Below are 27,502 nucleotides of genomic sequence, written 5' to 3'. Positions count from 1 at the left end.
GGATCCACTCCCTCTCTCTCTCTCTGCACCCCCCCCCCACTGCTCACTCTCTCTCTCTCTCTCTCTCTCCCTCCCTCCCTCCAAATACATAAACCCTAAATAAGTAAATAAATAAATACATAAACAAATAAAAATAAAATCATCATTTTAAATTCCTGTTCTTCGTTACATATGGAATCAACAGCCAAGAACTTGTAAATCATACTCAGTACCTCCTTCTCCTTCCTGTCCCACATCCATTAAATCATCAACACATTGTTCACATTTCTAGAATTCACCTAATTCTTCTTTTTTTTTAACGTTTTATTTATTCTGGAGAGGCACAGAGAGACAAAGCACAAGTGGGGTAGAGGCAGAGAGAGAGGGAGACACAGAATGTGAAGCAGGCTCCAGGCTCTGAGCTGTCAGCACAAAGCCCGACACAGGGCTCGAACTCATGAACCACGAGATCGTGACCTGAGCCACAGTCGGATGCTTAACCAACTGAGCCACCCAGGTGCCCCTGGAATTCACCTAATTCTCTACATTTCTGCTACCACTCCCTGAGCTTACGTCCTCATGACCGCTCCCTCTGATCACGGCCGCAGCCTCAGGATGGGCTCTCCCTGCCGCGTTTTGCCATCCTGAACAGGGAGCTGATCCAGATAAGGGGAATTTCTTAAAGGGCCTTCAGATGCCCGACAATATGGAAACCCTCCAACTACTAGCCTCATCTCCCTCCACCTCCTTTCCATAACCTCAACTAAGATTTCATGGCTTCCTGTACAGAACGCCGGCCAGGACCCGCTAGGTTTCCCTTCCTCACTTGAAGGCTTCTGCACCTGCTGTTTTCCTCTTCCTGAGACACCTCTCCATTCATCAGATTCATGAACACCTTCTAACAATCATCTGGGACTCAGCTCTGCTGTTGACTCAACCCGGAAATCTTTAAGCACTCTCCCAAAGCCCAGGCTATCTGGTTCAGATGCCCCTCTCCTGGGCTCCCACAGCACCCACCAAAGATACCCATTAAGACCCTTAACAGATTATAATGCAATGTTCCTTTTGCTTTATACTCTTACAGGATATTCTCAACCCTTGAAGGGAACTGTATTTTTTGCTCTATATCCTCAATATATAGCACAGACAATGCCTCGTAACAGGCACCTGTTAAATGTTTATTGAATATTTGCTCCAAGTTAAAAAATTTTGCACAGAAATTAAAATTAGGTCGAGATGTCACTTACGAACTATGGGATTAGTCCTAATCCCAAAGCCTGACAGTGCGCTCTACTGGAAAGGCTGGTGGGAAATAGATCCTCATATCCAGGGCAATGAGAACACAATATGGTGTGATATTCATGAAAGGGAGTTGGGCAATATCTAGCAAAAACACAGGTGCATTCACCCTTTAACCTAGCAATGTCAATGCTAGGAATCTCTTCCAATGATACCCTTGCACGGGATTAAGAGATGTTAGCAGGAGGTGTTACTCATTGTAACACCATCCACGACCACAAAGGACAGAAAATAACCTACACATCTCTCAATAGGGAGTTGTTGAATACACTATGGTTCATCACACAGTGGACAGGTATGTGCCTGTGAAAATAAAAGACATAAAGTGCACGACTAAGGAAGGGACCCCAGGATATACTGCTATGTCAAAAAATGCTAGGCAGAGAACAGAAGCGTGGACCATAAAGTAAAAGGTGAGCTAAATGCAGAGAGAGGGAACAGGGCGGAGAAAACACAAGTGAAGCCAGTTTCTCTAAATATTCACTGCCTCATTAATGAAACTTTGAAATACTACCTAATAATGTAAATTCTTAAAATTTCCAAAACTCAAAAGAGAAATTAAACACAGGACATCAACTGGGTGTTGAGTTGGGAACACAACCACGCAAGAGGAAATTATTTCAAGTGATCTCCAAGTAGCCACATTGCTTTAATTTCCCAATGAAACCTGTAGCCCGAGAACTACAAGAAGAGAGGCGGATGATCTCACAGCGTTTTCGGTAGTCAGACACGACTAGCGCTGCTTGAAAGTTGCTCTGAAAGCATGCAGTGTGTGTTTCAGGAAGAGGCAAGGGAACAATCACGTGGGCTGCAGAGACTCGGGATTCCGTGCATGGGAGCGAAAGACACAGACATAAGGTAGAAGGGGTTCAGAAAAAAGCCCTCTAGTCCTGCAGATGGGCTGGAGGTATCCAGAGGAAATTACGGTGCATTCTCAAAAAGTTTTCCTTAGCTCTGTACATAGGAAAGACCTAACGCTAGGGACGGCCATGCTTAAAGGAGCCCAAAATGGCCGGTGCACAGGTCTACAGAAGGAAATGGCAGAGGGGGGGAAGCAACATCTCCTCGTCCCAGAGTCAGCAACCTTGGGTTGCTTTCAAAAGTGACCTTGGGTTGTGTCAGAGGAGCTCAGGAGCCAACTTTAAGAGGTTTCCATGGGCTTCAAATGAGATGATTTCACCACCCATAAGCATAAAAACTACAATTGCTTGAAATATTTCAAATGTTAAAATCCATGTATTAACAATGATTCTAATAACCAAAATAAGAAAAAAAAAAAGTAAACATATTTGTCCCCTTTAGATAAAATGAGGGAACCAACTAACTAGGCTTTAAAAACAAAAACAAAAACAAAACTAGGAAAGGAAAGGAACAAAAACATTAATTCTGCCTTTCCTATATGAGTGTGTCCTCAGGATATTCAAGTAGTTGATAAGGGAAAGTTACTTTATACAGAAGTATTCTTGCTGTTAAATGAAGAAAGAATCGTAAAATTAGGAAATCCCAGCTTCACACCCATGAACGAATTGGTAGATTTAGGCCGTGATCATCAGTGACTACTAATTTCACATTACCTGCCTCCCAAGAGAAGGACACCGCAGCGTCCGTGACACGGGAGAGACAGAAAGAGTCGACCCTGAATCTAAGCCGCCTCTGGATCCTACTCTGAATTTACACAAATATTCGGGACAGAAGAACATTTCAACACCAATGGGATGCACCTGGCCAAATCCAGACTGTGGGAAACTCTGCAGGATAAAGAGCTCCGATTTCTTTTGTAATTAATTTGCACGGGAAACAAAACCACCACAGCAAAACAGTGCACAGTTAGAAGAGTCTTAAGAGCCATACCAACCAATCGCTATGGATCGACTCCATTTAAACCCTGAGTCAATCCAACTGGTAACAAAAAAATGCATCAGCATTCATGAGACCATCAGGGATCTGGATCTCACGATACTCACTGGATATCAGATGACTTTATGGAATTGAGGTTTTTTTGCATTTCTTTTTTCTCGGAAGTGATAATGGTGCTGAGAATTCCCTTTGTTTGACAGTTAAGAACTAAAATATTATAGATACAATTATACGACTTCTTGGATTTGCTTCAAAATAATTTGGCGGGTGTGAGGTAGAACATGTGTGGGGATTGGGAGAAAAATGGTGGGCCCGGAATTAATAAATGTTGGGTTACGGGGCACCTGGGTAGCTCAGTCAGATAAGCGTATGACTTCAGCTTAGGTCATGATCTTGCGGTCCGTGAGTTTGAGCCCCATGGTGGGCTGTGTGCTGACAGCTCGGAGACTGAAGCTTACTTCGGATTCTATGTCTCCCTCTCTCTTTGTCCCTCCCCCACTCATACTCTGTCTCTCTCTCTCTCTGTCTCTCAAAAATGAATAAACATTAAAAACATTTTTTTAATAAATAAAAATAAACGTTGGGTTAGTATTCCTTAGACTATTCTTTCTATTTTTGCATATATTTGACATTTTTTCATGATATAAAGTTTAAAACATAACAAACATAAAACTATTTATTGCATGAATTATTAAAATACAATGTCTCATTAATTATAGTTGGCTTCATAATACAATTGGAAGTTCCTTGAGGGCAGGGACAAACACTAACCTACTTTTCATCCTGACTGTTTAGAGTGCCCAGAGTATAGAGAGTCTTAAATAAATTTTGATAAATAAAAGAACAAATGACTGAATTTACACACTAATTAATTAATCCTACAGACCCATGGAGATACTTGAGACATGAAATCAGTTCTGTCTGCCATGCAATGCCAGATAGAGACCACGGTGTAAGTTTTGTGTTAAGACTAAGGTTTTGTAGGGAAATGCTGAAGCGAAGAATTCTTTGCTTCAGATCACATTTTTATCCCCTGGTTTAAATGCCTAGGAGGCTCACAGCACCGTTAAGAAAAGGTGGCCTCAACCATGGCCGTGATAACTCCAATGCTGAATTCTTCCTGAAAGAGACAGTAGTGATCAGTTTTGGGACAGGAAATTCCTGCAGTGGGAGATTTTGTATTTTCGTTCGTATTTTAAACAATGTCTGGAACAAGAGTCACGGAGCGACAGAGCAAGACCCGCTGCTATTCCCGATCACTGAACACGGGATGTGCATTTAAGGGGTGCCCTTGCAGTCCGAGCGTGCCTGTCCCTCACCTTTATAGGAAATGACCGGGTGTTCCGCTCGCTGGCACTGAGATGCGTCCGTTTCTGGCTGGGCGAGTCTCCACCACCCCAGGCTTGAGAACAGCCATGCAATGACACAGGTCCCCTTCATGGTGGGCAGAGGCGTGGGCTCCAGGTAGTTGTCTCCTAACCAGAAGTTCGTCCTCCTGTCATGTGGGGGAAGTGCCTAAAACACACAAAAGAGAACAATCCGATGAACGTGAGTTCGGGTTTTCTGGTGCAGGGGTCTTATAGGAAAGCCTCATCACTACTTTTAAAAAAGGAGAGACTTCAGGGCACCTGTGTGGCTCAGTCTGTTAAGCGGTGGACTCTTGATTTCAGTTCAGGTCATGATCTCACGGTTCATGGGATCAAGCCCCACGTCCGGCTCCACACTGACAGTGTTTGGAGCCTGCTTGGGATTCTCTCTCTCTCCCTCTCTCTCTGATCCTTCCCCACTCTTGCTGGCTCTCTCTCAAAATAAATAAAATTAAAAAGAATTTTTAAAAAAGGGGGAGAGCCTTCGAGTGCTTGGACAAACTGCCCTTTTCAGCTCATGAGTTCGAGCTCGGAGCCTGGAGCCTGGAGCCTGCTTCAGATTCTGTGTCTCCCTCTCTCTCTGCCCTTAACCCCCTGGCATCCTGTCTCTGTCTCTCTCAAAAATAAATAAGCATTAAAAAAAATTTTTTTGTTTGTGATCGCTGAAGGTTTTGCCCTTCCTCATCCCCTCGCGCTAGCAGGGATCTATGCGGGGAAACGCTAAGGAACTCTACCTTTTCCTTTTTGACATCCAAAGCCCTTGTTTCATAAGGCCACGACCACTGTCTTTTACCAACAACCCGACTAATATTTTGCCACCCAACTCTTACAAACTGCCCATATTTGGTGAATTTATCCTTTGAAATTTATACACGGCCTGCCTACAGAGTTTCTGGCCGGAAATCAAGCGTGAATCAAATAAAAAAATCCATAGTGAGCACCTACTGGGTGAAATGCAACTGCTACACTGGCAGCTACGAGACTTTAAAGAATAGGCATGATTTTAAAGATTAATAAGCTTTAAAACAAGATAGGCTTGCAAAAATAACTGTAAGCTAAGCTGTTAGAAAACCGTCGAAAGGAGCAGGGGTGCCATGGGACCTTGGAGGGAATGCCACTGCCATTTAGAGGACCCAAGGGTGGGTCCCGTGAAGAGTTTGTGTTTGAGCTTAATACTAAAGGATATGGAGGATTTCAACCCATGCAGGTTTCTGGAAGTGCATTCCATGCCAAGGGAACAGGGGTGCAGGGGTGCCCTCGAGGGGCAAGAGGAAGGAGGAGGTAGTAACAGTTTGGGGAATGGTTTCCTGTAATTGAGCCAGACCCTGGGAGATCTAAAGGAGACTAGTGGGAAGCAGTTTAGACAGAAGGAGGTTGAGTTAAGATTTGGAAGGCACACTATACCAAGGTCTGAGGTCTCTATTTTTACTCAACAAGCTACCACGAGATAACAGCACAAGAAATACTTAAAACATTGTTCTTACAATAGTGTATGCAGGAAATTGGATAAAGAAGACGATGGAGGTAGAGAAGTTCATTTGAAACTATGGCAACTATTCGGAAGAGAAATAAATGAAGCTGTGACTTTGCGTGGTGAGCAAACACTCAGTGTGATGGGTAAGGGAAGTATGGCAAATTAAACATGGCCATGGCCCCTCCAACCTTCCTCCCATGAAAGCTAGGTTTATGCCCGTTCTCTTGAATCTGGATCGGCTCCGTGACTGTTTTGTTCACAAATTTAACTGAAGTGATGGCATGCTCATTTCCAAGCCCAGACCCGAAGAGACTGGCAATTTCCACTTCCTCTCTCTTAGAACACCTTCTCTGGGGTACTAAGAAAATAGATCAGAAGCCCATCTACCGGGAGACAGCCAGATTACAGAGACCACTTATAGGGACCCCTAGTGACATTTCCCACTGAGGCCAGCTTCCCAGCCATCCCCACCTGATATGTGAGTACAGCTGAAACTGAGTAACTTCAGTATCACAAGAGCAAAAGAATCACCCAACTGAGCCCCACCCAAATTCCTAACCCCCAAAGTACAGAATATAACAAAATGGCGGATGTTCTAATCTGCTACACTTGAGGGAAAAGAAAGCAAAGAGACACAAATAGACTCAAGATAGAGAATACAGGCACCCCTCAGAGTGGCAATGCCCCTCATTTCAATAATAATCACTAGAGAACTGACTTTGTTCAGATGAGAATACGATCATTTAGTTTTGTATGTGTTGGGTATAGGATGCTGAGAGAATATTTCAGGCAATGGAGAAGATGGCTGAAAATCCAGGTCGGGTGCTCAGAAAGCAAAACAGGGATTCAGAGATAGCATATAATGTATGGAATGCTTTCTCTGACTGACATTATGGGAATGGCTAAGATTCACCAGGGGAAAGCATGGAAGGAAAAGAAAAGGCTACAGAGAACTGTCTGCTGAGAATCGGTAATTTAACAAGTGACCCCACAAAGATACAAGAAGGAAAATAAAGATGGAGTACTGAGGGCACAGGGCCACATGGAAGTCCAGTTAGACTGGCGTATAGAAATTACACATTTAAAAAAATTTTTTTTTCAACGTTTTTATTTATTTTTTGGGACAGAGAGAGACAGAGCATGAACGGGGGAGGGGCAGAGAGAGAGGGAGACACAGAATCGGAAACAGGCTCCAGGCTCTGAGCCATCAGCCCAGAGCCTGACGCGGGGCTCGAACTCACGGACCGCGAGATCGTGACCTGGCTGAAGTCGGACGCTTAACCGACTGCGCCACCCAGGCGCCCCAGAAATTACACATTTTAAAAGGGGCTTGGTCAACTGTAACCTGAGGAGGCAGAGCAAAGACCGTTAGCTTTATTTTTTCTTCAAGTTTTTATTTAAATTCTAGGTAGTTAACATACAGTGTAATAATAGTCCCAGGAGTAGAATTAGGAATTCATCACTTACAAAGAACACCCAGTGCTCATCACAATACGTGCCCTCCTTAGTACCCATCACCCATTTAGCCCACTCCCCACCCATCTCCCTCCATTGATTCTCAGTTTGTTCTCTATCATTAAGAGTTTCTTATAGTTTGTTTCCTCTCTTCTATTACCCCCCTTCCCTTATGTTCATCTGTTTTGTTCCTTATGTTCCACATATGAGTGAAGGCATGTGATATTTGTCTTTCTTTGACTGACTTATTTCACTTCACAGAGTACACTCTAGCTCTATCCACATCATTGCAAATGGCAAGATTTCATTCTTTTTGATGGCTGAGTCGTAAAGACCATTCATCAGCTTTAGGAATGGATGCAGCAAAAATGGGACAGAACATACATGGCCACCTCGAAGGCCAGGTACAAAAAAAAAAAAAAAAAAAAAAAAATCAATGAAATCACTAAGCACTGAAAGATCAAAGTTAAGAGAAGTCCAAGGTCAAGAAGACAGCCAAATATGGCTTCTTTTCGGGTAAGTGGTAGTAGAGAGGAAATTGTAGGTTTAAGAGGGAGTGGAGCTCTTAGGATAGAAGAAGATCCAGAAAATACTAAGGCGGCAAACTATTAGAATCCTAGTAAAGAAACTGGTTTTGAATGGAAAAAAAGGACCCTGGTCCTAAAAGCGTGCACATGAATATACGGCATGATGCCAAGACAGAGAAAACATAAAGTTGGTGGCACATGAAATTCAGTCTCTTATCTTGAGTCCCATTCATTCAATGCTCCCACTGACAAAAATAGTCAAGCTGGGCAGAGAAAACAAGAGCTGGGACTCCAAATCATGATGAGGCAAGAGTATGCCTTCTTCAGGAGGGAGAAACCCTGAGCGTGAAGGCTCAGGAAGGAGTGGAGAAGTGAACGAGGAGCCAAGGGCACACCTGTCCAATGGGTCCATCATCCCTGCCCAGGCACAGCACATGGTAATGGACAATGAGTCACAGGTGTTATTTTTTTCCTGGGTTATAAAATCAAAAGTACGATTAGTTGCATTCTTGGCAAAGGGGCATGGTCCACACAGTTAGAGGCTGCTGTAGAACTTCAGCCTAGACGTAAACACATGGACCAGTCCATCGTTTCTTACCCTTTGGACCTGAGACTAGGAAGGAAATTTCACCACATGAAGTATGTTAACATAGAAGAACACCCATCGGAGGTGTGTTTTAGAACTAATTTTGTTCTCTTCAGAACAAGGAGATCCGAAGCACTGGCACCAGCCCACTCAGGGAAGGTTACAGGTCCATTATCACTGCTCCGTGTCAAAGCAAACTGGCAACCGAGGTGCTCGAGCGGCTCAGTCGGTGAAGCAACCAACTCTTGATTGCGACTCAGGTCATGATCTCTCAGTTCGTGAGTTTGAGCCCCGAGTCAGGCTCTGTGCTGACAGTGTGGGGCCTGCTTGTGATTCTCTCTCTCTTTCTCCCTCTCTCTCTGCCCCTCCCTTCCCCCCCCCTCAAAATACATAAACTTAAAAAAAACTGGCAATGATAAAAATACCATGGGAAGGACAATGAACTTGCATGAGGTGCTAGCTCTGGGGCAGGCATGATGCCAAGCTCTTACACCCATGCCTGGTGCCCAACAGGCACAGGAAGTGGTAGCTGTGACCCCTGTTCTCCCTCAGCAACACTCCATCACAGAGAGGGATTAGGGCACCGCCCTGCCTCGACCTCCGAGACCAAGCTCAGGCCAGCTAGGACCTAAGAGCAAATGCTTCCCTGGCACATAGTTTGTCAGTGTGTCAGGCCCAAGCCAACACACAATCCCTTTCTGTTAACTGTGAAACACGTCCAGCAGACCCACGGCCAACCGGAACCGGCCTACGTCGAAGGCAGTCATCCCTCGCATCTCCAGGCTAACACGGTCACCTCCTGAAGGAAAGGCAGAGAGAAATAACACAGTGCCTGGCACGTGTCTTCCCGGGGATCTGGAAAGTGACAATTAGGGAAGAGGGACACGTCCTTTCAAGGGCGAGAGCAGCTAAAAGGGGACGCGCAGCCCCACGGTAATGAGATGAAATTATATGTTTGCCACGGTAACCTAAGGAAAGCACATTTAATGAGAACGAGGTGATTTTTAGAAGTTTGTAATTTTCAGACTATAACATGTTACCTTTTTTCTCAAAATAAAGATACAGCCGTCCCGGTAAGACGCCAGGGAAGGGCATTCACAGTCTGCACTAAGACGGGGCTTCTCTGAGCAGGTCACCCTGCGAGGCTAATTCCTTGAATAGTCTTTTACTCCAAACAGGCTTAGATCTCAACAGCAGGTCCCTCCATCCTGGATTCTGCAATTTTAACTTCTTCTGAATATAAGAACGCTGTTGCCTCTTGGGGGGGGCAGCATATTTATATCAGGGACTTTAGTGTTGCATCTCAGCACGACTGACAGTTACAGGCAGATAGTTATGTGTTCTGGTGGCTGCTCTGTGCACTTAGCAGCATCTCTGGCCTCCACCCACTCGATGTCGGGAGCGCCCCCCGACTCCACATGCGCCGACCGAAATTGTCTCCGTTGCCAAATCGCCCCCGGTTGAGAACTTCTGGTTTTTGTGGATCATAATCCCTCTCCTCTTTAGAAATTAAGCAAGCTGTCGTCACCTGAAAGTTTATTTTAAAAATACACTTACATAAATCACCCAACTGACTTTGTATTGACTCCTTTCAGCAAAACTCCAAGAAAAATGAAAGCCATGTTAATTACACCTACTTGCTACATTGGGGAAATACATTAGGAAGGAATTTTCAGAGGATCAATTTCAATAAAAGTTGTTCTGATTTCATCCTAGCACCTCTGGGAAGTTAAAAATATATTAGGTGATTGAATGCTAAACAAATGATTTTGCTAACCGGAAGAAGATTTAGCACAACAGGCTGCTTTGGGCTTCAAAATAAAAACACTTTTGTTGCTTCTACTTCCAAAGTCCCTGAAGCCTTCCTTTCAGTTTCCTGATGTGGGCGGAACTCTCTATAAGCTCGATCTAAATAAGCAAAACTCTGTATATAAGTGTTTGGGCAATAAATAACATTTCCCATTCACACCCACACTGCAAATGAAAAGGCTCCAGCGAACAAAAAACTAACTGTTCCTTTTAGTTTAAAAAAAAAAAAAAATGCTGTCAGATAAAAAAGAAATCAAAAGAATGAAAGCTTACACAAAAAGTTTTGCTTAGGGAACAAAGTCTAACCAGTTATTAATAAAAACAGACCCAAAATAAGCTTAATGTACTTCTGTGCAGGGGAAACTGGGTTTCTTCTGGGTTTCAGACCTGCTGGAATATTTAGAAGGGGCCGGATCCACCGGCGCAATTCAGAATCCACAGAAACCCTCTGGCGTGGCTCCTTCCTGATGGCTTTCAGGACTTCCTTCGGAGACAGGACGAAGGAGGCAGGTAGGAACAAAGCCAGGGAGCTGATGGGGAGACTCAGGTAGCCAGGCCCACGCCTGCCTGCCTACAGCGCAACAGTCCGTATCAGAGGGCTGAGGCCAGTGTCAAGCATGTGCCTCTTAATTGTAAGAAGTCGGTCTACTGTGACATCTAAAACAGGGGCGCCCGAGTAGCTCACTCGGTTGAGAGCCCGACTTTCAGCGCAGGTCATGTTCTGGCAGTTTGCGAGTCTGAGCTCCGTGTGGGACTCTGCTGACAGCTCGGAGCCTGGAGCCTGCTTCGGATTCTGTGTCTCCCCCTTTCTCTGCCTCTCTCTCTCACTCACTCTCTCTCTCTCTCAAAAATAATTTAAAAAAAAACAACACAAACAGCACAACTGTAGGAGGGGATGGACAGACATCTCTTCTGCAAGGTCTGTGTGCCTCGATCTTTCCACCTCTTGGCCCAATTCCACAGCATCAGATGAACTGCTCCCCCAGAGACTAAAGGCCCAGCCCAAACTGAAGGCAACATCCCACCATCCTGCACACTTTGGCACCACCAAAGACAGCGTCCTTTGCACAACTGTCAGCTGCTGCTGGGTAAACAGCCCTGCCCTGTTCAAAACCCCTGGTCTCGAACCACCCCCTGGAACATAGTTTTGTCTCTGGCAAATCACAAGGGATGAACCGTTGGCGTGGAAATGGCCAGGGTCTTAGTGGGTGTCATCATTAACCCAGCCAGCCACACTGAAGGATGTCACCTGTGGTCAAGAGACGCCCCCCCCCCCCCCAGCACAGGAGAGCCAAGATGATGAGGACAAGGTCCAGGACTCCTTCAATGCTTTCGAGAGAAAGTAGAGTGCCCTTTCACCAACAGGCTGTCGGCCAAATCCACGTCCACTCCTCCCACTGCGGAGGCTTCCCGTCGGCCTCTCTGGTCTAACCAGCATCCTCAGAGTAAGCGTTGCACACGCATTAGTACCTTTGCTGATGCCATGGGCCCCATGCCTGCTACCACACGGTTTTTCCGCTACCAAGGTTCAGGCTGGCTTTCCCTTTCCCCAGGCACACATGGGGGCTGCCCACACCAGCCCACGTGGCGGCCCCTTTCGGGGAACCGTGGGGTGCCAGTTACAGTACAGGCATCCTCATCACATGCTGCGTGTATGGCCACATAGCCTGTCCTCTTTCCGAGTTTGATCTATTCTGTTATAAGCAAGCTACGGTTACGGTCCCAAGTTCATGCGTTCCAACATGCCAAATCAGCTGTCTACGTCAATCAGGAATCACACAGCCAACATACTCTTTGGCATTTAGAATTCACCCATCCCTTGCCCTGAGCAAACAACACTGTGAGGTGGTTTGTGCAGTCCCTTGGCACAAGAGACAGGAAATGAGTCAAGAACCCACCGCATTTGAGGAGGGAGGGGTGGGGAGGGGTGAAATCACGGCAGCTGAGAAGGCCAAGGCTCAGCCAGGGTCAAGGATCCCACAAGCGAATGTTAAGACCAGCTGAGTGAGTGGTGGCCTGGCTCCTACAGGGCACACTCGGTCTTCCTGCTCACACTGGTTTTACACTTGGGGCCACAAGTCCAAATGGCCTGAAACACCCCCAGGAACATAGTTTTGCTTCCAGCAAATCACAAAGGATGAACCACTAGCGGGGAAATGGCCAGGGTCTTAGGAAGTATCATCATTAACCCAGCCCGCCCCACTGAAGGATGTCACCTGTGGTCAAGAGACGGCCCTCCAACACAGCAGGGCAAAGAGGACGATGACACAGTCCAGGCACTTCCAGGTCATAGGTAAGAATGAGTTAAGCAAGTGAAGGTCTATCCCTAGATAATTATCAAACGGAAGGAAGAGCAAAGTCTTAGGAAACACAGGAGGAGCACTTCCCTCTGAATGGAGGGAGAAGACAGAAGCTACAGCTTCCGCAGGGGTTCAAATTACAGTGTTCAGAAAAGCAGGAACGAACGATCCAGGAATTCAAAGTGCAGGCTGCGTTCAGGGCTGGAAGGAACGTATCTTGAATGAATCTGTGGTATTTCTTTACCATAGTATCAGATATTCAAGGCACTGAACAGGAAATGGGATTAAATGAAGAATCAATAAAACAATAACCTTACGTTTGCACAGTGTTCGAGTAAATAGACGCTCCTAACCTTTTTCAATACCAATAACTGAACATTTTATTCTTTGGGAAATGAAGTGAAATTAAAGCTTTCTTGTTATTGTGTTGAGTCTATAAGGAGAATCAGGATGTTCCCCAAACATAATGCATCTTCAATTATTACATACATTTTTTGTAAAAGTTGGATCCTCTTTATATTATTTTAACCCACGTAACTTTGCCAACTTTCATTCAAAAAAAGATTTAACACAAATGAATTAGAGAAACATTGTGGGAACATGTTAATGAAAACACTGACTGCCCTTACATACAGAGGGACCACTGGCTGCCACCTTCAGGTAACTGAATATGAAGTTGGCTCTGTTACTCATAGATTTTTATCATATCTGAACTAAGATGGAATTTTATGACTATATAAAATGACCTCATGATATACATTGGGAAAAACCAAACATTAAATGATTTTATACATTTCAGTAATGGTTCGGCTCCAGTGACCTCGTTTCATATCTCTCTTCAAAGGGAATTGTTATTACAGTTTTGCCTTTTCCCCCTTGTTTAGCTCCAGATCGCCTGGAGGAACCATAAAAATAAATGAAGTCCATTAGATAAAATTATTATTTACACAAAGGCAATATTAATTTTATCTGTCAGCAGGTTTTAAAACTAAGTGAAAGTTCACTCAATCTACTTCTGTGCTAGGTAAAGCAACCAGAGGCAAGAACGAAAGGAAAGGGAAAGGAAAGGAAAGGGAAAGGGAAGGGAAGGGAAGGGAAGGGAAGGGAAGGGAAAGGGAAAGGGGAAGGGGAAGGGGAAGGGGAAGGGGAAGGGGAAGGGGAAGGGGAAGGGGAAGGGGAAGGGGAAGGGGAAGGGGAAGGGGAAGGGGAGGAAAGGAAAGGAAAGGAAAGGAAAGGAAAGGAAAGGAAAGGAAAGGAAAGGAAAGGAAAGGAAAGGAAAGGAGGAAGGAAGGAAGGAAGGAAGGAAGGAAGGAAGGAAGAAGGAGAGAGAGAGAGAGAAAGGGAGAAAAAAGGAAAGAAGGAAGGAAGGGGGAAGGAGGAAGGGAGGGAGAGAAAGAAAAGTAAAAGAAGGAAGGAAGGGAGAAAGAAGGAAAGAGAAAGAAAGAAAGAAAGAAAGAAAGAAAGAAAGAAAGAAAGAAAGAAAGAGAAAGAAAGAGAGGGGGAGGGAGGGAGGGAGGCAAGGGGGTAAAGAAGAAAAAATAATGGGCCCTTCAAGGCAGCACAACTACATCAACAATTTCTAAAAGATTTATCCAGAGATATTTCCTCAAGGCAGGAAATTCATATGGACACAATAAGAAATCAAGTGATAAATGACCCACAGTGGATCAACTATTCTTCACAGCTCCCATTGGTTTTTAGTTCAGCTAAGCAGGACTCGGGGCACCACTTTCTTCCTTGTTAACCAGAAGGCGCAACAGCTAAGGCAACATGCAACAGTACAACATAGTACACAACACACACACACACCCATGCAATAGTACACAACCGTAGCAGGAGAGAAGGATCCGCCCTTGTGTTTTCATGACTGATCTTCACTCATCACCTCCTGACTGCCACCCTGGTGAATTCATGCAGCTAGGTATCTCCAGGGCATTCGTGCCCACTGACTTTTTCCCTTCAAGATCTCCCCAAACCCCCACTTCCTTGGTTGCCTTAACACTCCAAACTCCCTATGTTCTTGTACATCCACAGTTCTGACTTCTCGTTCTTCTCTTTAAATGAAGGTGCATCCCAATCTCTGCTGAACGTTCATTTCTTCTCACCCTGCACATTCTCAGTGGCCTATGTTGTCAAACCCACACAACTTTACACACCTTCTATAACCTGGGGACTTCCAAATCTAAAACTCTCTTTGAGACCTCTGTACATAATAAGGACACAAATCAAAATATATGTCTTCACATTGATAGGGCAGAGGTATCTCATCGAAAGGTGACCTGATTATCTGTCTTTACCAACTGTCTCCTTCATGTCTATTTCCTCTCATGGTTAACTACACCATTCACTCAGATACCCAGCCCATCATGAGGACTCACCTGCCATTTCTCCCTCCGTCATCTTCCCAAAGCCCCCTGACATTTTGTCACCACATTCTGACAACCCTTCCCTATCCAGAGTCATGCCCCTCCACCCCACCGTAACCAACCCCCTCTATTTCTCACCTCTGAGACGTCAGATGTATCTTGACGGGTTCCCCTTCCTCCCGCTTCATCTCCAAGTTCACATTCCCCACCTGGCCCCACTGTACATCAACACTCATTTCTCTTATAGCCTTTATCACTGGAAGCCTCCGTTATCTGTGTCTCTGCCTCGTTCGAAACCAGGCTGTAGAAAATCCCAACCTCTGTACAATACAGGACAGAGTATGGACGAACAATCACTGCCTGAGAAATGACTTAATGGGAAGAAACGATGCGAATCCACACACACCCCTCTACCTTCCTTACAATATTTATGCCCCTATCAACATGCTGTTCACGTTCTCTTTTTGTCTGTGACTATGCTCTTCGTTGTCACAGATGTTTTATTCCTCTATTAAAATTCTCTTAACATCTGGTCCAAATACAAGGATTCCCATGGTTTTGAGAAATGTCCTTTCTAAATGTCATAATTTTCCAATTAATGGTCAAAGGGATGAAGGGATTACTAGAGGCAGACCAGCTGAGAGAGGAAGTCTCCTGGGCCTAAAAGCACGAAAGCACATGGAAGATATAACCAAAGCGTGTGAGCCCTGAGGGGTTCGACTAAATTCCTCTGGAACGCCAGAATTCCTTGGAAGCACTTGAAAAGTCAAAGGACAGGAAAAGGAGGATATTATCATTTATAGAAGAAATGAATTCATCAAATTCATTTTCCTAGGGTGAAAAACCAACTGCTTTGAAATATTATCAGATATATTTACAGATAATGGGCTGCTGGTACACTTGGAAAAAATGAGCATTATTTTATGCAAAGGGTCCTGATTTGTTGCTTTCAGATTTTAGTTGGGAACGACCCTTGTGTATGATATCCACCAACAACTATTGGGCCCAATCGATCAGACATGTCACAGTTGATACATCTGAGTTTATTCAAAGCTGTCACCGTCTTCAGTATTTAAAAAAAACAAAAGCAAAAACGAACACACAGAAACAGCAGGACTTGAGAGCTCTGCAGTAATACCTCCCCTTATCCATGGTTCCACTTTCCACAATTCCAGCTACCCATGGTCAGAAGCAAATGATCTTCCTTCTGACATGTCGTCAGAAGGTCAAGAGCAGCCTAACACTGCATCACCGTGCCTATGTCATTCACATCACTGCATCTCATCACATGGGCATTTCACCACCTCACACTATCACAAGAAGAAGGCTGAGTACAGTACAAGGTATTTTGAGAGAGACCACATTCACATAACTTTTATTACAGTATGTTATTAGAATCATTCTTACTATTAGCTACTGTTGTTAATCTCTTACTATGCCTAATTTATAAACTGAATTTGCCATAGAAGTGGATTATAAAAACACAGGATATATGGAGTTCACTACTGTTTGTGGTTTCAGGCATCGACTGGGGGCCTTAGAACGCATCCGCAGAAGGAAGGGGGCACTACTCTAATTGCCATTTTGAGGGTCAGTTGATTAAACACAAGAAAAAGAAATCATCGCTAAAAGTAAAAAATACTAAGACATAAATCAAAATCAAAGATTCCAGGGGCACCTGGATGGCTCAGTTAAGTGTCTGACTCTCGGTTTCGGCTCAGCTCATGATCTCATGGGTTTGTGAGTTCAAGCCCCGAGTCAAGCTTCATGCTCTCAGCACAAAGCCTGCCTGGGATTCTCTCTCTCTCTCTCTCTCTCTTTCTCTCTCAAAAAAAAATAATAAATAATAATAAAAAAAAAGATTCCACCAATCAGGGGAGCCAGGTGGCTCAGTCAGTTAAGCATCTGACTCCTGATCTCAGTTCAGGTCATGATCTCAAGGTTTGTGAGATCCAGCCCTAAGTCAAGCTCTTTGCTGACAGTGTAGAGGCCGCTTAGGATTCTCTCCCTGTCTCTCTGCCCCTACCCCCACTCGTGCACACACTATCTCTCTCCTCTCTTTCAAGATAAATAAATAAACATTTAAATATATATATATTTATACAAATCTATATATATTTATATAAAAATAAACATTTAAATATATTTATATAAATACATGCATATATATATATATACATATATATATATATATATGAAAAGATATATGTAAAGAGAGAGAGAGAGAGGGAGGGAGAGGGAGGGAGAGGCACCTGGGTGGCTCAGTCAGCTAAGCATACTACCTCAGCTTAGGTCATGATCTCACCATTGATGAGTTCAAGCCCAGCATCAAGCTCTGTGCTGACAGCTCAGAGCCTGAAGCCTGTTTCGGATTCTGTGTCCCTCTCTCTCTCTCTGCCCCTTCCCACTCACATTCTGTCTCTGTCTCTCAAAAATGAATAAATGTTAAAAAAAATTTAAATATATATACATGCAAAGATTGTACCAATCAGAGAATAATAAAATTTAAGAGAAAGTTCTCTGTTTATGTAGAGTATTAGTCTTTTTTCCCTAAAATAAACCTGTAAAATACGTATTATCAGTCTCTCCTATTCCACAGAGATGGAGACTCAAGGCGGCCCCACTGACAAATGGGAGAGCTAAAACTTCTCACAGGTGAGTCCCTGGCCTCAAAGCCCAGGGTCATCTTGCTGTGCCAAAGATACCATCCCTGTCTTTCCCGTATTTCTGCACTGACTGCTTATTGACTAGGGATTGGGAGCCGTGGGAAACTTGCCTGAAGAGATCAGAAAACGCTCTCTTTTCTACCAGCTGACTTTGTGCGGGGCATTGAGTACGTGTTTCCTTGGGGACAGAAATTGCACGAAGTAACTGGCAGCAACACCGCTCACCGATCCTAGAGTCACGGACCTCACTGAGCAAGATTTAGCCCAGCCAACGATGAAAGCACTAGCCTCTGGACAACTGGGATAGCCTTCCCGGGGTCTTGTGTCATCCTCTGGCCGCCACCCTGCCCCCTCCTGGGGGGCTCACCCACCAGCTGGCGAGTCTCCGAGGCTCCTCCACCTGTCCCCCAAACTGCGACTTCCGTCTGCTTTGCACTTCTGCTTGAGTGACAGAGAATTACCTGCAACCAAACGTGGACCAAAAGGAACGCTGATTCTCGCCTTCCCCACATCTGCTTCCTGAATTCCCCGTCACTGCCAGAGGCATTTTGTTTTCTGTGATTTCCCCATAGAAGGCTGTGAGCCATCAGTGAACCCCGCGAATGGACCACACACCTGTCTTCCTCTCTAGCCTCCACGGCTGAAGTCCCAGGTTAAGCGACTTCATCTCTCACCTGGACTCAGCGGGAGCCTTCTCTAGTCGGTCTTGGGGCTTTTCACTCTTGCCCGCTCGAAAGTCCATACTCTATGTTGTAACCGGAGTGATCTTTGTAAAGAATCCAAAAACGTCTTAGAAGCAGAGAGCACAATGGTGGTAGCCAGGGACCAGGGGTGGCGGGAGAAATAGGGAGATGTTGACCAACGGGTACAAAGTTTCAGGGGCGCCTCGTGGCTCAGTGGGCTGAACATCTGACTCTTGATTTCAGCTCAGCTCAGGTCATAATCCCAGGGTCATGGGATCGAGCCCCACGTCGGGCTCTGTGCTGAGCCGGGGGCCTCCTCAATATTCTCTGTTTCTCCCTCTGCCCCCTCCCCTGCTCTCTTTCTCTCTCTCCCTCACTAAAAAATTAAATTAAATTAAATTAAATTAAATTAAATTAAATTAAATTAAATTAAACTAAATAATTTTTAAAAAGGGGTACAAAGTTTCATTTAGGCAAAATGAATGCGCTGGGAGATCTCATGTACAAATGGTGGCTGTGTTAATAATACGGTATTGTATACTTGAAATTTGCTAGGAGAATAGATCTTAAATGTCCTCACCACACACACACACACACACACACACACACACACACTAAGGTAGCTATGTAAGGTGATGGATGTGTCACTTAGCTTGATTGTGACAATCACTTCACAATATGTACATATATCTAAACATCACATTGAACATCACAAAAATATACAATTTCTGTCATTAGACCTCAAAAAAGCTGGAAATAACAACTATAATAAAATATTTATGTATTCTTAAAGGAAAGTATGTAGCTGCCATAAAACTACATAAAAAGGAAAAAGAGTTAATCCGATTAGGTATTTTTTCCGTTTACAGCCCTGAAATACCTCCCTTCACAACCTCTCGAAAACGCAAACCCTGGACACTAACCAAAAAGCAGCCATTTATGGTCGGCCCCACCCACTCCCCCCCACTCCAGCACCTTCCCCACACTCCTGTGCCCCGTGCTCAGGCCACACACGTGTACACACACACACATACACACACTCACACGCACGACCTCCTCCTTTCACGCACCAAGCTCATGGCCTTTCAGACAACATCCGCTGGCATGTGAGCCCCGAGGCCCTTTCTCTAGGTCCTTCCCAACTGCCTCCTTCTCACTCAGATGTCACCCACTCAGAAAGGAGTCCCCCACCAGGCCAGCTAGAGCATCTGTGTCTTACTCTCCACCAGATTCTGGGATTTTTCTCTCCATGTCACCTAAAACTACCTGAAATCACTCCACCGACGTATTTGTTTATGGCCTATTTAACCCACAAGGATATAAGCCTTGAGCCAAGCCTTAGTCTTGCTCATCTGATGTCCCCAGGACCTAGAAGAGAGTATGACATAGAATATTACTGACTGCCTGACTAGGTACTAGAGGGGATACAGACTAAGACAGTCTTTGTCCAAGTGATGGAAGACATTGTTGTTTAGACCCACCTACTCTCTGCCAGTGCCACTGAATGGCGCTTACAGCAAGTTTCAGGAGAATTTCTGCGGAAAACTACAAGTTCACCGGCAGGAAATCAGCCTATTAGGGGAGATTTCACAATCACAAGTCAATAAAGACCCTGAATCCGCTGCCACAAAAGCATCGGATGATTAGCACATAATGCGATACTATGAAATTCAGACATGCTGGGAACATATGGTTATTTTATTCTTCAGTTCATTAGCCTGAAATGTGGAAAGGTCCTTCGGGACGTGACAGGAAAGGTCTCCATGGTTGAAAAATAATCCCTAATTGTTTTGAATTCCTGTATTTCAAAATATCAAAAGCCAGGCGATGGTGGATAGATGTTCAGGAAAACACAAAAGGAACAATTTGGAAGTGTGAGTCCAGAAAAAGGACCGTCAGACTGCATCAGTTTGGCAAATCCCTCCCCAACAGGGAGGTGGGTTGGACAGGACTGCAGGAGGTCTGACTGCCGGCTTCTGCCCTGCAAAAGGTTAAGGACTCTTCCTGCAGTGCTCCTCTGCCTAACATAGCCCAGCCCTGCCCTACGCACCCGTGTAGGGAGGCACATTGCGGAGAGCTTGGCACAAACCCAGAGCGCCTGGGTCCCAACTAGCTCCAAACTGAGCCTCAAGTTCCATCATCTGTAACATGGAGATAAAAACCATGGCTTAAGATTACATGAGTTTATTTGAAATGATGTAGAGTTGTCCCTAGCTATTAGGAAACACTAAAAAAGACTAAAAAAAGTCTTAATAAATATGAACAAATAAGAACTATTAAAAAAAAGAAAAAGAAAAATTGGGGCCTGGGTGGCTTGGTCAGTGGAGTATCGGACTCTTGATTTCGGCTCAGGTCATGATCCCAGAGGCCAAGCTCAGGGTGGAGATTCTCTCTCTCTCTCTCTCCCGCTGCCCTCTCCCCTGCTCATGCTCTCTCTATATTTAAAAAATTAAAAATTAATTTAAAAAAAAAGATGAACGTTCTTTAAGTCTTGTAAAAGCAGAAGAGTGGGCTCAGTCAGAAGAGCAGGTGACTGGGGCTGTCGGGGTCATGAGTTCGAGCCCCACGTTGAGTAGAGAGATTACTCAAACAAGTTTAAGATAAAAACTTTAAAAAGTAAAATAGAATAAAATAATAAAAGAAAATAAAATGTACAACAAATAAAATCGCATGATTTCTATTTACATGTTTGCAGGGACAAAGAAACCAGCAGTCGTTCCGAAACAGCGGAGGTATTTTATACGTAGCTTGAAAATCCAACAAGCATTTATTTGTTTTTTTAAATTTATTTACTTATTTACTTATTTTATATAATTTAAAGTCAAAAATACCCAGGTTTAAAATAAATGAGCAAGGTGAGATTAGCTTTATGGATTGACTCACGAGACTGGCGCCCTGAGGTGCACCCTTGGATTCTGACTGGCTGGATGCAGGGGGAGGACACCACGGGGAGAAGGGTAGCTGCAGGGCAGGGGCAGGGCGGGTTTAAAGGAGGGAGGGTTAGAAGGTAGAAACGGCGGTGGCGGCGGGGCAGGGGCCGACTTCCCAGAAGTATTCTCCACGCAGCCAGGAAACTCCCAGTGTCATTTCAAGCCCAGTGAGGAAGAGCCAGGCACGCAGGCATGAACCGTGAGTCAGTAACAGACATTTCTAAGACGCGGACCGCCCACTCCTCCCCTTTTGAGATTCCTCTCGCCCGGGGAAAAAACCAAATTCACCCCTGCCTAAGGAAATGAAATTGGTTTTATCAGCCTTCCACCGATAAACCGATAAACCGTATTATGCCAAGCTCTCCGCTCACACTGCAGAGAAGCGCTCGGGAACGCGGGCCCTGACCAGTGCTCTCCGACCCCACACGGCCAGCCTGGCCTCCAGCCTCCGAGCTGCCACTTCCGCCTGGTGAATAACACGCCCCTGGCAATTCATCAGAGCACAGTTAACACGCGTGTTTGTTTTGTCGATAAGCGATGGATCGCGTTTCCGGTCGAGCGCGTAGAGGAGAGTGAAGTGCTTTCTCTAACGTCCCAGGTGGGAGGCAAATCCGATGCTTTATCTCACTGTCCCGGAAAATTCCTGCGGTTCTCTCTGGTTACGACCACAGCCCCACAAAGAGCAGCTCGTTAGCGGCGGACAGGAGGCTGCAGGTGGCGGGGCTGTGCTTTTATGCACAAACACTTCATTCTGGAAAATCAGACGTTCCGGGGCACAGAACTCCCGGTCTGAGGAAACCTTGTCGCCGAGGAGCACGGACAGATCTACCTAGGTTGGTAACTAATCTCACAGATCACGACGAATTGGCAAGTTGTGGAACAAAGCTGCTTACTTGAGAAGTCCGGAAAGAGTTGATTCCTACCTGGTAGAATCCAGGGTTGCTTTGACTGCCATTTTTAAAACACAAGCAGGAGGCAGTTGGTGGGAAATTTTAAGGGGCCTAAAAGTATTCACACACGGGCGCCTGGGTGGCTCAGTCGGTTAAGCACCGACTTCGGCTCAGGTCATGATCTCGTGGTTCGTGAGTTCGAGTCCCGTGTCGAGCTCTGTGCTGACAGCTCAGAGCCTGGAGCCTGCTTCGGATTCTGTGTCTCCCTCTCTGCTCCTTCCCCATTCGTGCTCTGTCCCTGTCTCTCAAAAATAAATACACATTAAAAAAACATTTCTCTTTAAAAAAAGCATTCATACGCTTTACCAGACATTCTCCAAAGGAATTCATCTTTTATGTCAATGAAGATTTACATTGAAATATGTTCCTCCTAGTCTGAGTGTTATGTGTTACAATCATGATTTGGAAGCTTAGAGAGAAGGAAACGGTTCTATACAAATTAACTACATCAGGAAGACAGGATATTATTTTTTAAAATTTTCTTAACGTTTACTTATTTTTGAGAGAGAAAGAAGGAGACACAGAATCCCCAGCAAGCTCCAGGCTCCGAGCTGTCAGCAAAGAACCTGATGCGGGGCTCGAACCCATAAACCATGAGATTGTGACCTGAGCCAAAGTCGGACGTTTCACTGACGGAGCCACTCAGGTGCCCCAGACAGGGTATTATTTTTAAGAGAAAATTTTAAGGCCATGAGAAATACTCAAGGTATAATATTAAGTGTATTGGCAGAAAAATCCACTCTTGGGTATGGCATGTAAATAAATGCACACACACGGAGGAAGGGTGCACCCACAATGCATGCTCACATGCTTGCACACACACACAAACATACTCTCGGAGTGAAACAGAAACATATAGACACTAAAAGCCCGGTCTCCGTGTCTGACTGTACATTGGACACAAATCCCAACTCCGCCTCTTGCTGGCTATGTGTCCTCTATTTCCATCTTCAGGTGGGCATAACCTTTGTGCCTTTCTCGTAAGGTTTGTGAAGATGTACTGTTCTCATCGATATGAAACACTTCGAACAATGCCAGGCCCACAGTCAGTGCTCAATAATTATGAGATATGACAATGTGGATCTTCATTGTTACGATCAGCATCTGGAAGAAAATACACCCAATTGTTAGAACGTTCCGAGGTATGCGGCTCTGCGTAATTGTTTAATACTTTGGGGGATGGTTTTTGCAAGTTTGCTGCAAAGGGGAACGTGTGATTATTATCATCAGAAGAAAATTATACGTATTATTTGCTAAGCAAATGCTACAGAGAAGAGTCAAGAGGAATTGAGGATGTGAGCCCCCTCGCTGATTCATTTCCTTCCCCCCGGGGCAGAAGAAGCTCTCTACCTATTAAGACCAGTCTTGACACTCTTGTTACACATAGTCATGCTTGAAAACACCAGCAAGAACAGGAGAGATGGGGTCAAAGACAGCCTCTAATTACTTTTAAAAGGCCCAGAATTCTTTTATCTGATCAGAGCTCGGGGGCCCTCAGGTTCAGGAACACCCTGTAGGATATGGGTGCTCCTATTCCAAGGGGAGAGCTGATCAGTGCTATAATCCCCAGAGAAAAATCAAATAGAACAAGATGCTATGCCCAGCTTCTCTAGAGCTGACTCCACACAGCCGATGACTTCACTCACAACAGGAAACCAGAATTTAAATTTCAATTTTTCACCTAAGCTACACACTGACTGAAGACGGCTTTGACCAAAGCAAGCACAGAATCAAACAAATCAAGAAAAACAAAATGATGCTCCGAAACTTAGAAAAAAATATGACATCAAAGGCCAGATCAAATGATGGGTGTCAGTGGGGGTTATCCATAACTTTCTTTTTATTTTTAATTTTTTTTAACGTTTATATATTTTTGAGAGAGAGACAGCACGAGCGGGCGGGGGAGGAGCAGAGAGAGAGGGAGACACAGAACCTGAAGCAGGTTCCAGGCTCTGAGCTGACAGCACAGAGACCAACGCGGGGCTCGAACTCACAGACCGTGAGATCATGACCTGAGCCAAAGACGGACACTTGGCCGGCTGAGCCACCCAGGCGCCCCTGTAACTTTCTAAGTGGAACTCAGAGCTAAGGTGTGCAGAAGTGACATCTCCAGACTCTACATTAATCTCGTGAGTTTCCTCTACATGCCATAGTCAACATAAAACACGATGAGCTCATGACCCTTCCAAAACTTAGTTTATCGTCTGACATTTTTCTCTGGTCGTTAATGGTGATTCTCACAGACCAGAACAGGAGAGGTTATGGAAAGAGGCCAGAGTGCAGACACATTGAGGAAACCGTATCCTCACAGATGAGAGTCACGTTAGAGCAGAATCCAGCATGGCCTAGAATACCAAAGAACTCCAACTCAGGTGTGCCAGAGACCAACCCCTTAGCCTCCAGGTGAGAAGTCTCCCCGGTTTACCAAATAACCCACACAAATGTTACCATTTTTGCATGCAGTGACATGAAAACCTTTTGAAAAACTATGACAGCTTGAGAATCACAGACGTGGGTTCAATCCAGACAAGAAATGATGATTCAGAGAACTTAACCTTCTAGCCCACAGTTACTGTCAGTCTAGAAATCACTGCCAGAACTTGAATTCACTTGGGTTTGACTCAAAAACCACTGTGCAATCCCATGTCCCCAGTGCTTTAGGTTGACTGACAATTTTGCAACTATATTATACCAACACCAACAGAGAAAGCCCTACATTTTTTTAATGTTTATTTTTGAGAGAGAGAAAGAGAGGAGGGGAGGGGCAGAGAGAGAAGGAGACACAGAATCTGAAGCAGGATCCAGGCTCTGAGCCGTCAGCACAGAGCCCGACGCAGGGCTCGAACTCACGGACTGTGAGATCACGACCTGAGCCGAAGACGGACGCTTAATTGACTGAGCCACCCAGGCGCCCCAGAAAGCACCACAGTTTTAAACTTCATAAAGTGTAAGCTACATTTCAAATGTATGCTGCTACTAAAGATTCGTCTCTCTGTAAAAATTCCAGTGACACAGCAGTTCCAGTCCTAGGTATAAACCGAAGAAAAATAAAAATAGATGTCCATGTAAAACCTTGTACACAAATGGTAATAACAACACTATTCGTGATGGTCAAAAAAATCCGAAACGATCCAAATGCCCATCAATTAACAAGCGGTGAATGAATAAAGAAGTGTGCTATACCCTACAATGTAACATTATTGAGCTAGAGAAAGGAACAAAGTACTGTCACGTGTCACAACATGGATGAACCCTGAAAACATGAGGCTGAGGGAAAGAAACCAGCCACCAAAGGCCACATATCGTGCAACTGCATTGGTACGAAATGTTTCCAAGAGGCAAATCCATACAGATGGAATCTAGATCAGTGGTTGCGTGGGGGTTAAGGAGAGAAGAAATGGGGAGTTTTGCTGACAGGTAGGGGTTTTATTTGGGGGGTGATGAAAATATTCTAAAATTAGATGGTGGCAGCTACACAACTCTGAGAATATGTGAAAAGCGCAGTAAACCTTAAAAGGGTGAATTTTATTGTATGTGAATTATATATCAAGTAAAGCTGCTATAAAAAGCTAATTCCAAATCCCAACTCAGGCTACCAGGTTCTTGGGATGATCGTTCCAGCAGCAGAAGCCAGAGGTCAAGAAGGAAGTTGGAATGCAGCCCATTCCGAAAGGGGACTTGGGTGGATATTTTCAAGGAAAAAGGGTGTCAGCAGGGGCATTTGGTGATAGCAGCGACTGGGGGAGCCGGTGAGGAGAGAGCTCTTCATATACCAAGGTTTTCATTGGACAGGTTCCCATTGGCCTGATATGGATGAAGGAGCAGGTGTGGATGAGCTACGGGTATACGTAAAAAGTAAAAGGGCCATCAAGAAACCAATGTGAAACTGACGTTCTTATTCAATGGCAGAGCTCAAAGCTAATTTTGGATTAAGTTTGTATTTTAATTCCAGTGTACTTAACATACAGTCTTATGTTAGTTTCAGGTGTACGATATAGTGATTCAACAACTCATCCATCACTCAGTGCTCATCACATGTGCCCTCCTTCATCCCCATCACCTATGTCACCCACCCCTCCCCTCACCTCCCCTCTGGTAACCATCAGTGTGTTCTCTGAAAAGAGTCTGTTTCTTGGTTTGTCTCTCTCTCTCTCTCTCTTTTTTCCTCTTGTTTTATTTTTTAAATTCCATACGTGAGTGAAATCATATAGTAATTGTCTTTCTCTGACTGATTTATTTTGCTTACTATTCTACTCTCTAGCTCCATCCATGTTATTGCAAATGGCAAGATTTCATTCTTTATGGCTGAATAATATTCCATTGTACATATATACCACATTTTCTTTATCCAGTCAACACGATCAAGTGGGATTTATTCCCAGGACACTAGGGTGTTTCAATATTCACAAATAGATCAATGTGATATATCACATCAATAAGAGAAAGGTCATGGTAATAGATGGCAGAAAAAGCATCTGACAAAGTACAACATTCACTCATGATAAAAACCCTCAACAAACTAGGTTTAGAGGGAACTTACGTCAGCATAACAAAGGCCTTATATGAAAAACACACAGCAAACATCATACGTAATGGGGGAAAATTGAGAGCTTTTCCTCTGCTTTTCCCCTACGGTCAGGAACACCACAGGGATGTCCACTCTCACCACTGGAAGAGTGGTAGCGGAAGTCTGAGCCACACAAGTCAGACAACAAAATGAAATAAAAGGCATCCAGGTTGGTAAGGAAGAAGTAAAACTTTCACTATACACAGAAAACCCAAAAGACTCATTTAAAAACTACTAGAGCTGATAAATGAATTCAGTAAAGTCTCAGGATGCAAAACCAACATATAGAAATCTGTTGCATCTTTATACGCTAATAATGAAGCAGCAGAAAGAGAAATTAAGAAAACAATCCCATTTCCAACTGCACCAAAAGTAATAATGTACCTAAGAATAAACTTCACTGAAGAGGTCAAAGACCTGTACTCTGAAAGCGATAAAACACTGATGAAAGAAATTGAAGATGATATAAAGAAACAGAAAGATATTTTATGCTCATGGATGGGAAGAAAAAATATTGTTAAAGTGTCTACACTACCCAAAGCAATCCACAAGTTTAATGCAATCCCTGTCAAAATACCAACAGCATGTGTGACAGAACTAGAAAAACCAATCCTAAAATTTGTATGGAGTCACAAAAAAGTCCCAAATAACCCAAAGCAATTTTGTAAAAGAAAAACAAAACTGGGG

At 44.4% G+C, this 27,502-nt stretch overlaps 1 protein-coding gene across 1 annotated transcript in view; it reads right to left on the bottom strand.

The window, feature by feature from the left end:
• Positions 1-4,575, bottom strand: part of SEMA5A (semaphorin 5A) — a 305,585-nt gene extending 301,010 nt beyond the window's left edge. Inside the window, exon 1 of the mRNA XM_047074421.1 lies at positions 4,455-4,575. Within this exon, the coding sequence (XP_046930377.1) occupies positions 4,455-4,575 (121 nt within the window). The remainder of the gene's footprint in view (positions 1-4,454) is intronic.
• Positions 4,576-27,502: the final 22,927 nt, after the last annotated feature.

Source organism: Lynx rufus, unplaced genomic scaffold (assembly GCF_022079265.1).
Source record: "Lynx rufus isolate CCGP_SWC_20201006 ecotype Redwood Valley unplaced genomic scaffold, mLynRuf1.p SCAF_1, whole genome shotgun sequence".
In the NCBI taxonomy this organism is placed as follows: Eukaryota; Metazoa; Chordata; class Mammalia; order Carnivora; family Felidae; genus Lynx; species Lynx rufus.
Note: the sequence above shows the minus strand (reverse complement) of the source record. Positions and strands in the feature narration are given on the sequence as shown.